General features: G+C 39.0%; 1 protein-coding gene and 2 long non-coding RNA genes across 3 annotated transcripts; 1 reads left to right on the forward strand and 2 right to left on the reverse strand.

Moving 5' to 3' along the window:
• Positions 229–1,527, reverse strand: LOC109947552. The gene is made up of 2 exons (XR_002270317.1): positions 1,464–1,527; positions 229–489 (listed from the first exon to the last, which is right to left on the reverse strand). It is a non-coding gene; the product is annotated as an uncharacterized LOC109947552 (long non-coding RNA).
• On the forward strand, positions 8,583–12,460 carry LOC109947512. The gene is made up of 4 exons (XR_002270284.1): positions 8,583–8,860; positions 8,954–9,071; positions 10,573–10,690; positions 12,376–12,460. It is a non-coding gene; the product is annotated as an uncharacterized LOC109947512 (long non-coding RNA).
• LOC109947511 lies at positions 10,686–14,289 on the reverse strand. The gene is made up of 5 exons (XM_020557882.1): positions 12,273–14,289; positions 11,922–12,185; positions 11,284–11,605; positions 11,175–11,207; positions 10,686–11,089 (listed from the first exon to the last, which is right to left on the reverse strand). Exons 1-5 carry the CDS (start codon positions 12,779–12,781, stop codon positions 10,982–10,984), a joined length of 1,236 nt encoding a protein of 411 aa, XP_020413471.1. The 5' UTR covers positions 12,782–14,289; the 3' UTR covers positions 10,686–10,981.

Genomic DNA, 14,293 nt, shown 5'->3' on the forward strand with positions numbered 1-14,293 from the left:
AGCTCCAAAAGCTTAGTATGATGAGATAGACTCCTATGTGGATGATATTGTCTACACTGGAAGCTACCACAAATTACTTGAAGAGTTCAAAAATGATATGATGCAGCAATGTGAAATGACTAATCTTGACAGGACCCGACCCAATTTCCGCTTTGGAATCCGAGCCGAATCCTGTGCGTGTCCGACACCTGGCGAATGCCGGGCACGAATGACCTTTTTACCCTTTTCTTAAACAAATTTCTTAAAATTTACTTTCGACTTCTGCCGAAAATCCGGCAGAGTCTACCCTGTATTTTGACCAAACACAAAGTCTTCCACCTGTCAAACAGTCTCAAAAATCCTACCAGTTCCTTATGTTCAACAAGATCTCAGAGCATTTCTATACAAATTTACAGGATTTACAAAAGAGTTACAACGAACTCCTACACTTTGGTGGTGGGTCGGAAGCTAGGATGATGGCCCGAGTGGTTTCCTTCGTTCTTCTACGGCCTGGGGGGCGCAAAACATTAAAAGTGTGAGTGGACCAAAATAGAGTTCTCAAACAGTGTATGAACATAATAACCCCCACTGTAAAAACAATGATAATCATAAAACTGAATAAGTAAACTGCACTGAATTAGGGTAAATTCAAGCATTCACATAAATATATACATCTATATATATATCCAGATGTAGGATATGCTCAATACCAAGGAAATATTGAGTAAAATCACTGAAATCAATATTTGCATAAAAGCACTGAAATTTCTTTAAAACTACCACCTAGGTGTACCCCTGTAAAACTGTCAAATCCTCTGTAAATCCGTCAATTCCCCTGGCAGGTCTCGGCGACACATAGTGTATCCGAGCCGCAAACTGGCAGGGTTCAGGAGACCGTAGTCAGCCTGATCCGCAATCCTGGCACTCACGGTCCGGGCGTCCCCAAAACTCGTGAGGCAAATGTCAAGTGCACTGACGTAACTGAAAGTAAACTGGATGTCTGTAGACATCATCATATCCGAAGGCAACATAAACCGAAGGCAATCTGGATGTCCGTAGACATCGTCTTATTTGACGGCAACCTGTTTCTGTAACCGGGTACCCACAGTGGTTTAAGAAAATATTAACTGCTGAGAAAATATCAAATATAAATATCATAATATTTCTGAAAGATCTGATGAATAACTGAATCTTTATTCAATCTATAACTGTGCTGCCCTTTTTATCTGATAGAAAACTCAAACTCTGCTGTCTATAATTCATGGTGGTCTAAAATAATTATCTTGGATAAAATCTGACATCCTCTGTATTCTGATAAAATCTGAGCTAGATATTTCTGAATCATAAATCTCAAGGTCTGTTGTCCAAATAACTTTAGCAAAATCAGCTAAGCAATGTATAGAAGGAATCTTTAAATTCATAGGAATAAATCACACTGAATAAAACTGATTCAGAAAATCATATAAAAAGAAAGGTCCACTCACTGCTGGTCCGAGCTAGCTGGACCTCTTGAAGGTCCCTCCTGTGGTTCAGTTTGGCATCTGATGCCTGTTTAACCATGAATATTCAATTACTAAACTGCTCAATAAAAACATTAAATTAAATACCCTGACCCCCGGCTCCTAGAAATGCGTGCTCTCATTGCAAAGTCAACTCTATGCCCACTGTAGCATTTCAGATAATTAGAATGGCCTTAAAAGACCGGAAACCTTACCAAGCGATAAACTGTTAGACCGGCCGATCCGGAACCCCGTGGGGTCCACGATCTCCGATGGCCGATCTGGGATTCTCTAGAGGTTCCTCACTGTGTAAAACCCATGTCCTGCGAGTTTGGTCCGAAATGGACGGTCGGATTGGCCAAAATCGCGCTATCGCTTAAAACCCTAACCCTAGCCCCAGGGTTCGCGATTCCGGAGTATCCGGGACTCCAATTTGCAATCCGTCGAATCCTACGCTATCCTGAAACAATGTAGAACAACATATCCGAAATGGGGTGCGATCCAACGGCTAGACGACACTGTAGCCGGGAGTCGCATATTATGGAAAATCCGTTCGGGGCTCAAACGGACTCCGAATTGAGATCCGCGAAATCTTCCGCGCTCGTGATGGCACGAGGGTCTCAAAACTGGCCAGAGCCGTGCCACCACCCTGGCCCACACGCCGCCACACGCGCGGACCAATCGGGTGTCCAAAGCGATCGGGTGTGCCGGAAAAATCTTGGAACTGAGACTCCAAACTCCTACCCTAGGTAAAACACCCCATTTGGAGTCACTTTTGTTCTTGGACAACCCCCAAAAACTGGCCGGAGGTGGCCGGAATCGGAGACCCAAAACTGGCAAAAACCTAAGTTGGAATTCAGTTGAACTACGCTCAAAATTAACGAAATCCTACTCAACCAACAGCTAGAGCATGGAAAATAGGTAGAAAACCATACCTTACTCATCCAATTCGGAGAAGAATTAAGGGAGAACGAGCTCCCAAAAATTTCAGAAAAACTGTTGGAACCGGCCTGTTTCGTGGCTGTTTCCGGCTACTGCAGTAGCGGATGGAGGCTGAGGAGGGGCAGAACTGATAGAGGGAAGTGAGGTGGTTCGTTGGGACCGGTATCGCCTGAAACAGCTGCCCGTGTTGGGAGAAACCGCTGTCTGAAGTTGGCTCGTCGAAATGGTCGCAAGGAAGAAAAACTGGGTTTATAAAACTGAACTTCGAAATATTTACGGTTCTGCCACTGAGACTCTTTTGACTATAACTCCTTCGTTACAACTCTGATTCGGGTCTACTCCGTGTCTACGAACTCGTTTCGCCGTGCTCTACACAACGGCATAAGCGGAATTGCCAAATTCTTTTCCGATCAAAAAGTCAAATTTTCCCCTTTTAAAATATGCGAGGGCAAAATCGTCTTTTGGCTCTCAATTTTTAGATATTTTGGTTTGGGTTCTTACAAATCTGGGACTACTTCACCATTTCCTTGGCATGGGAGTGGTACAAACAGATAACACATCTTTCTTCACCAAAAGAAATATGCTTTGAAGATCATTGAGAAATTTGGATTGAAGGATTGCAAGTCTGTGGCAACACCACTAGTTGCAAATGAAAGGTTATGCAAGGAAGATGGTAGTAAGGCAGCAAATAAGAGTGAATACAGACAGGTTGTAGGTAGCTTGTTATATCTGACAACTACAAGGCCAGACATAATGTTTGCCTCTAGCTTGCTTGCTAGATTCATGCATAATCCTACTAGAAAGCACATGGGAACAGCCAAAAGGGTATTGAGATACATTCATGGCACACTTGATTTTGGAATTGAATTTGTAAAAAGGAAGACAGCTACTTTAATATGGTATTGTGACAGTGACTGGGCAGGAAGTGCAGGATATGCATTCATACTAGGATCTGGTATGTTCTCATGGGCATCAATCAAACAAAACACAGTGGCATTGTCCACTGCTGAAGCAGAATATGTTAGTGCTGCTGAAGCAACGTCACAAGCTAAATGGCTAAGTTTTGTGCTTGTAGATTTTGGAGGGGAGCAAGTGGAAGGCACACCAATTATGTGTGATAACACCTCTGCCATAGCAATGGCAAAGAATCCAGTTCTCCAATAGAAAACCAGACATATCAGTTGAAAGTTTCACTTCATTAGAAAAGTTATTCAAGCAAAGGAGATTGAGCTTATCTACCGCAAAACAGAAGATCAGATCGCAGATATATTAACCAAGGCTTTGTCTAAGGATTGATTTGTGTATCTAAGAGAACTACTTGGTGTGAAATCAGCTAAAGGGTTAGAAGGGAGTATTGATGTGTAACCCTTGAGCTGAAAACCTTGGAGCCAAAGTCTCAAAGTTTTTTGAATTTCATTTTATATGTTTTAATTTTTGTTTGTAATGTGAGTCATTGGATCTGAAAGGACCCGCCCCGAATTTTCCAAAAATCGAGGCGAATCCTGTGGAAATTTCTGACATCACCCCGATGTCGGGCCCACTTTTAAAGTTATACCCTTTTCCCCAAAATGGAATAAGGGTACGAGACTTTCTGCCGAAATTTCGGCAAAGTCTCCCCTGTAAATTGGACATTTCCCAAAATTTCAACCTGCATAAAAACACATTTAATAACCACAACTGGCAGCATGCACAATATAATTTCAGGCAATTCACATAAACGGCCTTCGGTCTTTCAATAATTCTCAACAAACTACCAAACACGCTAACAAATCAATTCATGCCTTAAACAAGGCAAACAATAAATTCAAATATGAATTATGACTACTAAATTTCAACATGCATCATTTCACCTTTCCAATTTCAACATATGAGATTTTAGCCTCCTAACACAATCACATTTTCACCTAAATTTCAGGACCAACAACAAGGTCCGAACCAATCTCCATATAACAATATGACTAACATTTAGTCTGCGGCTGCACCTAATAACCTTAGGCTGCCTACGTACCCTCCCTGAGGGATTAAGCCACACGTAGTTCTTCCCTAAAACTCAATTCCACACATAGGCAATACCTTATTTCATTTCTCTGTATTTCACATAATCTCCCCATACGCCGGTACAACCAACGCCATGTATGGGGCCTGTCAACACGCCGGATAACCTACGCCACGTGCGACCATACCATACTGTCACAATATCTCCCCATACGCCGGTACAACCAACGCCACGTATGGGGTCTGTCTCAATGCCGGATAACCTACGCCACGTGAGACCTGCACATTATATCACATATCTCCCCATATGCCGGTACAACCAACGCCACGTATAGGGTCTGTCGACACGCTGAATAACCTACGCCACGTACGACCTCAACATATTATCACAATATCTCCCCATATGCCGGTATAACCAACGCCACGTATGAGGTCTATCTCAACGCCGGATAACCTATGCCACGCGAGACCTGCATATCATATCACATATCTCCCCATACGCCGGTACAACCAACGCCACATATGGGGTCTGTCGACACGCCGGATAACCTACGCCACGTGCGACCTCAACATATTATCACAATATCTCCCCATACACCGGTACAACCAACACCACGTATGGGGTCTATCTCAACACCGGATAACCTACACCACGCGAGACCTGCATATCATATCACATATCTCCCCATACGCCGGTACAACCAGCGCCACGTATGGGGTCTGTCGATACGCCGGATAACCTACGCCACGTGCGACCTCAACATATTATCACAATATCTCCCCATACGCCGGTACAACCAACGCCACGTATGGGGTCTATCTCAACGCCGGATAACCTAATCCATGCAAGACCTACATATCATATCACTTAACTCCCCATACGCAGGTACAACCAACGCCATGTATGGGGTCTGTCGATACGCCGGATAACCTACGTCACGCGTGACCTCAACATACTATCACGTAATCTCCTCATACGCCGATACTACCAATGCCACATATGGGGCCTATCTGCATGCCGGATAACCTACGCCACGTGGGACCTAACTTTTACAGGATGGTACTTGTAGTGTAACCAAAATCCGGAGAGGTACCTATGGTAGTGCGTATAGCACTTCAAACTGACATTCTAGACTCTTTTGTACCCTTGTACAAACATATATAATTATATATATTAATTCTAATATTGTGTAAACCTCAACAATAGTCTAGCACCCGATAATCCCCCTGGGAAGGTGAGATTACTCCGGGAGACTCATGATTAACCAAGGGTCAAACTACCCTAACCCTGGTCAAACGGGCCTACGGGGCCCATGACCTCCAAATTCTGATCCGAAAGTTCCTATGGGTTCTACAAGGTATAGGACACTCGTCCCGCAAGTTTGGTTCAGATCGGACGGTCAGATCGTTCACGATCGCACGATCTGACGGTTAATATAAAATATAAACTTTAAATTATTAAATCGGAACATCCGGGGCTCCGATTCATGATCCATGAATTCCGACACAATCCTAGAAATACCTAGATTAACGTATATTAAATTTGAGACCATCCAACGGTCCTAACCTATCGAAGCCGGATAACGCGCAATAGGCGATATCCGTTCGATAGTCAAACGACGTCCGAATTGAGATCCGCGAAATCCTATGCACTCATGACAACCTAAGGATCTCATTGAGACATAGTGTAACTTTACTACCCTTGCCCACGAGCCGCCACACGCGCCGGCAGCGCTGGGTGCCCAAAGCGATTACGCATCGCCGGAAAATCTCAAAACCACAACTCCAAACTCCTACCCTAGGTATAACACCCTATTTGGAGCCACTTTTGTTCTTGGACCTACCCCAAAAACTGATCGGAGGTAGCCGAAATTGAGATCCCAAAACCAGCCGAATTTCAATTCGTAAATCAAATTACCTACGCTAAGAATCGATCCAATCCTACCCAACAAGCAGCTAGAGCATGAAGAATGGATGAATTTCCATACCTTGATCGTCAAAAATGACGGTCGAAGGAAGGAGATCGGAGCCGGCGAAGTTCGAGCGAAAACCGGGCAAAAATTGCCTTTTTTTGGCGGCTGGAGCGGCGGCCGATGTAGGGGGAGGGCCGAGTCGTGACTCCAAGGCCGAGCCGGTCCTTTTGGCACCGGTCCAGTCCGCAGCCGCGGCCGGTGGCCGGAGATTCGAGGAGAAAGAGAGGGACCGACGGGGAGAGAGAGAGAGAGAGAGAGCATGCGGGAGGGAGGGAGGGAGGGAGGGAGGGAGAGAGAGAGAGAGAGAGAGAGAGAGAGAGAGAAAAATCTGATTTTTCATAAAAATCCCATTTTGAAATAATTACAATTGTGCCACTGGGTTTCTTTTGACCATATCTCTCTCGTTATAACTCCGATTCGAGCCCAATACGTGTCTATGAACTCAAATACGACCTATCCAGAAATACTAGTCACTACCCCAAACTCTCTCCGGTAAGAAAATGACCAAAATACCCCTATCTCAAGGGTAAATTTGTAATTTTCCTTAAATAATTTAAATAATGGATTAAATTTGGAGTTGGGGTGTTATAGGATCATAGTCCAAGTGGGCTCTCTTTCTAGCCTAGGACTTAAGTGATAGCTTGTGACAAATGTAAGCATCTCATAGGATGTTAGAACCAATGGCTAGGATTCAATCTTGATGTAAATCCGTTAGAGAAGCATCTCACTTCTTTCTCTCTCCTAAACGTTATATTCTAGTAGAGTAGAAATGAAAAGTAATCTCCATTTTTCTATTCAGAGCAACGTTTTCTTCTTCATTCTCTCTTTGTGATTTCTTCCTTCCTCCCAAACATCCAAAATATTCAAAACTAATTACTAGAAGCTTTGAATTCTAACAGTTTGGAGGAAGGAATGAAAAACAGAAAACACAATGACTAGGAAAAGGGTGATGATAAATTTTTTTTTAAAAAAAATTGAATAATGAATGGTTTCTTGATATACAACTTGGCTAGATGGCTTGCAGTTTTCCAACTTGGTTAGTATGTCGTCCTATAAGTCAAATATATGAGGGTGCATGTGATGTTATTGTTGACCTTTCTACACATACCAATAAGGTTTCAAACCTTCCTTCTCGAATGCAAGTTTTTTGCAAAAGGAAATAAACCTAACGAAATAAACAGCTACTTGCACATGAGATCTGCACTAGACTAGACGGAGGAATCAACAAATTGCTATTTATTTTGAGCAATATGATTCCGATTCTGAGGGGACTTGGTGCTAGAGAGCAAAAAGTGAAGAATGCCATCCAAGGCATGTGATATATTGTGTTTGAATTAATATAGTCTCTATGGCATGTGTAAATAATTTGACTAATTTATTACACTATGCAAGAAAATGATGAATAGATAAATCCATATGATCTTTCCAAATCTAATAAATTCTATGATGTAAATCTTTAAAATTCAAAAGTAAAAAATTTTGATTATAGAAATTCATAAATAAAATCCTATAAATTATAACATTCTACTTAAATTCAGTGGACTTTTTTATCCCTAAATAGTCTTTTAAAATTCCAATTAAATACACCATCTACAGTCATACTCTTTATTATTTAGTTAAAATTTAATTAAAAAATATTTTATAAGTTCTCTATAAAATTCCTATATAAACTTTATTGAAATAGTTAATTTAGAGAGCTCATTACCCTGTGCTTTAAACTTAACCAAACTACAGTTTAGAGTTCCTAGGACTTAAGTTGAATCTGAAGAGCGCACACTTCCACGGTTTAACAAGCTTTTGAACATGCCTTTTTTTTCCTTCTCTCGGTTTGTGAGTTTAACAAAAGCTTTGTGTTAAGGAACTTCTAAAATTTCTGATGCGAAGAGAGAAAAAGAGAGGCAGCGAGCAATTCACATTCTATTTTTTTATATGCCAGTTTCGTCTAATGGTAGGTATGAATGTTTATTTAATTAATTTTTTTTTTTGTCGGAAGGTTTTGGTTGAACGACTTTCGGCCCGACTCTTGAGATAATGTTTGTATACGAGGTATTTGCGTGCACCTTTACCTAAAAGAATCCATGTGGATGACCCAGTCATTCCTTTACTTTTGATTAAAAAAATATTTTATGTCTTTGTATCATGTGTAGAAGAAGCCGGATTCATCGCTGGCATCAACCTGCTTCTTATTTCTTATTGGGTAAAGGCTACGCGTGTTTAGCACTATACTTATTTTACTCGAACAGCCGTTGAAAAGGCTTCGAAGTTGTCTCTTTTTGACCTAAAACATTGCTCCCTCAGATTTTGAATACCCTTCCTAGATCTTGATAAAGTTTATCAATCATGACGAAGTGATAATTTTTTCACCCGTGCAATCATTCAGTTCTTCTTCTTTTTTTTTCTTTTTTTTTCTTTTTCTTGTTGATCTATTTCATCATCATTTCATCTTTTCTGTGCTCTTGGATTGGATCTCAGGTTCATCATACATCTTATACTAACTCATGCGATGAACCAGAAGTATCTGGATGAAGGTATAATTTTCTTGCTGATTTCTTTCGTTCTGTGCAGGAAGGCTCGGGGCGACGTATCCAAAATCGTTTGTATTGAGATAGAATTTTCATGGATATGGCACCAGCTGGTTTCAAACGCAGCTTAAAGATTACAATCTTGATCTCTCCTCCACCTGGTCTGTCGCAATTTCCTTCTAAATTTAGTGTATTTTATTTATATGGTATATTGATTTATAGAGAAGGTTCAGTTTGGGGGTTGTGGTGCTTTAAAAAGAAGCAGCTTATTTTGTAATTTTTGAACCCAAAGCTGTTTGGTAAAACAAGACAGCTGCGTTTTTTTTTTCAAAATTGGGGGTCATTGGCAGCAGATTACTTGCATATTATTATTCTTAACCTTCATAATAATATATAAACCTCTTTGATTACTTGCATATTATTATTTTTTATGTTACAATGTTTGTTAACTTGTGCTATGCTCAACTTAAATCACTCAAACTCATCATACAATGCATTTTTTTCAAAAAAATTGTATCAAAATAATAGATAATTGACTAATTGAACATCTTCTAAAGTTTCATCACAAATTTCAATGTTTTTCTACCACTTTCTGTCATTTTTATTTTTATTTCATTTTTCTCGATATCGATATTTTGTCGATATTTCCATTGATATTTCTGTGTTTTTGGACCATCGATATTTCCAAAACCCTCAATATTTAAAGAGATTTTCTATTTAAACCCTACATTTCTCTTTGTTCGCCCCAATACTTAAATCATTAAGCTGTAAATTTTATTATTGTATAAAAAGACAAAAAAGGTCATCCAACTTAAAAATTAACCATAATACATTTATACACACACCCCACCACTCTTCATATTAAGTTTTAGAAACCTCCTTCCAAATTCATGTTTACAAACTATCTCTCTCTCTCAAGTTCTCAACTCAACAAGATCCAAGTGTTAGAATTCCAGTTACAATTCTTAGAGAAAGGTAAAGTTATTCTCTTTCTCTAGAAAGTATTAAATTTCGGATTTGGGGTTTCATTTGTTTGTGTTTTTTTTTTTTTTGCTAGGAACAAAGAAAATTGTGGGGTTTAAATAGAAAATCTCTTTTAATTCTTATTTTTTCAGTTTGGGGTGTATTTAAGGGTAGTTTGGGAAGATAGTGGGGTTTTCTTAGAAATTGTGAAAATTTAAATTAAAAGTTGGGGTGAACTTAGAACATGGGGTGAACTAAGAGAAGTGTGGGGTTTAAATAGAAAATCTCTATTTAAATCCTTGGTTAGAACGTATATGCAAGGCTCCATACCTACCAGCTTGCTTACACTTTTTAATTGGTTGGCACACCAAGATGTTTGATCCGTCATTGCAGGAGGGTGGGAAGGAAAAGGGTTTTCATTCATCGTGTTTGTTCATCATCATTTAATTTCTTACAGATATATGGAATATAATTTTAGGAATTTCAAAATATTTCAAGTGATATATATATACATATATACATGCTGCTATACGATTGTTTCTCTTCTTTGAGGGATTGAGTATAGCTACTAATCATTTAGCAACTTTGATCAACAAGTCTTTTTACCTATTACTTATTTGTTGGTATATTCTTAATTTAGCTTTTGATATATCAGTTATGAGCTAATTATTTGCTTCTTCTCTTGTGAGAACTTTGCAGGAAGTAGAAACTGCAAAGAGAAACATGCAGCACACTGCACCAATACCATACCATTAGTGACTTTCACAAACTACACCAAATTGAAACGTAAATCAACCACCACAATGGCTTTGGCTAGGTAAGTTCCAAGTCACCCTATTTCGTGTTAAAATGTTCTCTCTCTCTCTATATATATATATAGCTGGTTTGTGAGTATAGAATATACCAACAAATGAGATGTAATACTACTTCATTCAGAAAAAAATAATAATAATAATAAAACAAAGAAAATATGAAATTCAACACCCAAAACTAAAAATGATAGAAATTACTAGAAAATGAAAGAGCGGTACGCAAATTACAGTAAACCACTCAACTAAACAAAATAATACGTTTACCAGATTTGAAGCTCTCTATGTATCACATCCTCTCAAATTACAGCATTTATGTCAATGCCCTTATAAAGCATGTAATTGAATAACTCTAGGGGCACTTTTGGGAAGAAGTGAACGAGTGTATTCACTATTTCCTCTTGTGTCTGAAAAAAAAATGAATATAAACATGTTTTAGAGAATAGTAATATTAAAAAAAAATTAAAAAGCAAATTTAGGTCATGTTAATACCAGAAGTGCATCTGCTGCTATTTCCTCTGGTTTCTGCAATAATTGAATGATAACAAACGTTAGAGTAGTTTGACATAAATTAAAAAGCACTTTTAGGTCATGTGTATACCACATTTTCCTTCTCGAGGGCCTTGTAGATATAGTCATTAACATGAACGAGTGCATGTCTGAAAAACATGAGTGCCCCTTGCGCATTTGGGTCGTATACAACTCGTGGATAACTGTAAACCTTAGCGAAAGAAAAGGCACCACGAAAAGTTCCAGAAATGATTTCACCAAAGTCAACCTTTTCTCTCGCTATAAGCCTTTTGTAATCCTTTTTCCAACCTTTCTTCTCAACGTCAAGATGTGTATAGAGATGGAATATAAACATGGCTACTTCATTAGACGATAATAGTAGGGGATGCCATTGTAGTTGCTTAAAATAGAACCTGCACTTAATGAAAGAGAGTAAGAGATGAGAATATTGGCTTTCAAGTAATTCACACTACATATTTCGTGTGCCCTGATTGAAAGCAGGTTCGTCCTCTTCTTGGGAAAGTGTTTTAGTATGTTAGGTGGACCCAAATAATACTCAATCCTCATAACTGAAGAGAACTCTATTTGGGTTTTTATATTGAACATGTTTAAGTTGAACTACGTCTGCATTTCTTTTTAGGTTGTATTATTTCATCTGTGGGTGTGTGAATTGGCTTTCTTAATGCATGATCCTATATGAATAAAATAAGTTATCAGGAGCTTGCTTACCAAGGTATGCAATGTTCTAGCATTTTGAGAAAATGCTTTGACGCCAAGGGACAAGTAGCTTCCCATGCATCAACCATTTTTGATGCCAATGTTCGAAATTGTTCACGATAGCTTGGCAAGGCCCGGTTGTATTTTTTAGGGGTATCCAAAATCTCAACCTCCAGATTCTCAGCCTTATTGCCAATAACTAAGATATTTTCACCAGTCAAGCGCCCATGTGCTATGCCTTTAGACCCCAAATGAGCAACTTTCCCTGCGAGACTTCTGAAAAGGGAAAGGTTCTAAAAGGTTAGCATTCCCCTAAATAAAATTTCATATATAATGGAAAAGTTCATAGTAAATGCAACTGACCGAAGTATGTTTTGAAACCCACGCTTGGACTGCTCCTCATCCCATTGATGACGGTTCTTCGAGAACTCTTTTAAGAGACATCGAGCATACAATCGTTGTGCAGGTGCTGGAGCAGCAGTTGTGTTGGCCACTGATAGACTTGCCTCATAAGCAGCAGCTGTCTGTGCCGATGAGGATGACCCTTCTTGTGCTGAGAAAGGACCAGGATCAGCTTGCAGAGCTACTGGCTTGGCACATGCTGCTGATACACCACTATGTGGATCTCGTTGTGCCGATGATGATGGGCCTTGCTGTATGGGTTTGAAAAAACTTACCCATGTACGTTCCATTGAACTAGCAGCTGTCTGTGCCGATAAGGGACTAGGATCAGCTTGCAGAGCTACTGGCTTGGCACATGCTGCTGATACACCAGTATGTGGATCTCGTTGTGCCGATGATAATGTGCCTTGTTGTGCTGATGAAGGATTGGCACGTGTCGATGATTTGTTTCTCGACCTCTTCTTGGCCATTAATCTGAGGTAAAGGTACGTCGTATCACATTAGTACTAGATATATAATAATTTAATAAGCAAAAGAAAAATAGGCAAACATGTTCACCAATTTAGTTAAACCTGTCAAACAAAACAAGTGGTTTGCTTGAAAACTAAACCGTTCCATAAGAGTAAATCAAGATCTTCCAGTGGTTGTTTCTACCAAATTTACATCTTTACTACGTTCTATTTAGGCGTGGTTAAGCTTTCTTGGAACTTCAATTTACATTTTTACTACGTTCTATTTATGGGCTTCGGTGGGTTGTTGAAGATGGATATATTATAAAGAATATCATCAATGGCTTAAAAATCTATTAACTCATAAGCATACAGTTTTTCATGAAAAGAAAAGACAACAGACGTGAATCTAATCTGAACAAATTTGTACACTAATTTATTGAAAGCAAGCTTCAGGGAATTCCCATTGCCTAGCACTCATCAATTCCAATTCTACTGCTTAAATGGTATCCTCATAAATTTTTCTATTAGTTTGGTTGGTATTCTCTTGCTCTGAGTTGGAGGGTTTAGAGATGAGAGAGAGAGAGAGAGAGAGAAGTAGAAGGAAGAACAAAAGATGAGAGAGATGAGAGGTAGTACTAGCATGTGGTTTGATGGGAGGGAGGTAGGTTTATGGTTTAGGGTTTAGGGTGATTTAATAATTGATGGGCTTAATATATTTTGAGGACATTGGGCTTTAAAACTTTTTTAAGGGGCTTAGGTTTAAAGTTGGGCTTAATATATTTGTAGGAGATTGGGCTTAATATATAAAAATAGTTGGTTTAATAGATTACAAATACCGTTTCTGTTTTTGTAGTTCACAATCGGATCCGGAACTGGTCCAATCTTTGACTCCATATTGGCGAAATTCTATAGTGAGGGCACAATGTATAGACACCTTGTGTCGACTTTTATGTTAGATATATGATTATTTTATTAAACTTAAATAAAGTTATTATTAAGAGGAATATGAAGGTCCACATCAATGATCCATATAACACCCTCACTAGAAAATGACTCATCTACACTCATACTCGTTTTTTTTTTTTTTTTTTTTTTGGGGTCTGGGGGGTGTAATGTGAAATTCAAAATATGCTGGGTGTGATATGTTTTTGGGAAGAACTAGAAGCTCCCTATCACTAAACCCACCAGAGTCGCCTTTCTGAGCACGTCAAATGAGTCTCCTGCTCCTGCTAGTACTTTTTTGTCCAGGTCAGGTTTTGACTTATTTGATCAGTTCTATTTTTTTCGGTTACTTTCCATTCAATATTTTCGATTTGTTCGGTTTGGTTTTTTGGCCACCCACCTAGTCTACTCTACCCACAAAAACAAGACTCATAGACTAAAATAAAGGTCTAAAATATCAATGATTTTGGAAATATTAATAGTCAAAAACACGAAAATTTTAATAGAAATATTGGAATATTATCAATATATATAAAAATTGAAAAAAAACCATGAAAATTGTGAGAAATAGTTGAAAAAATTTCTTCA

This window comes from Prunus persica, chromosome G2 (genome assembly GCF_000346465.2).
Source record: "Prunus persica cultivar Lovell chromosome G2, Prunus_persica_NCBIv2, whole genome shotgun sequence".
Classification (NCBI taxonomy): domain Eukaryota; kingdom Viridiplantae; phylum Streptophyta; class Magnoliopsida; order Rosales; family Rosaceae; genus Prunus; species Prunus persica.

What these genes read in the sequence shown, in the direction of transcription:
- LOC109947511 (XM_020557882.1), bottom strand. Translation starts at nt 12,781, where the DNA reads ATGGCCAAGAAGAGGTCGAGAAACAAATCATCGACACGTGCCAATCCT. An exon ending in GGGTTTCAAAACATACTTCG is followed by an intron (nt 12,186 to 12,272) that starts GTCAGTTGCATT and finishes TTCCCTTTTCAG; the next exon opens with AAGTCTCGCAGGGAAAGTTG. An exon ending in TAGCAGCAGATGCACTTCTG is followed by an intron (nt 11,090 to 11,174) that starts GTATTAACATGA and finishes TTTTTTTTTCAG; the next exon opens with ACACAAGAGGAAATAGTGAA.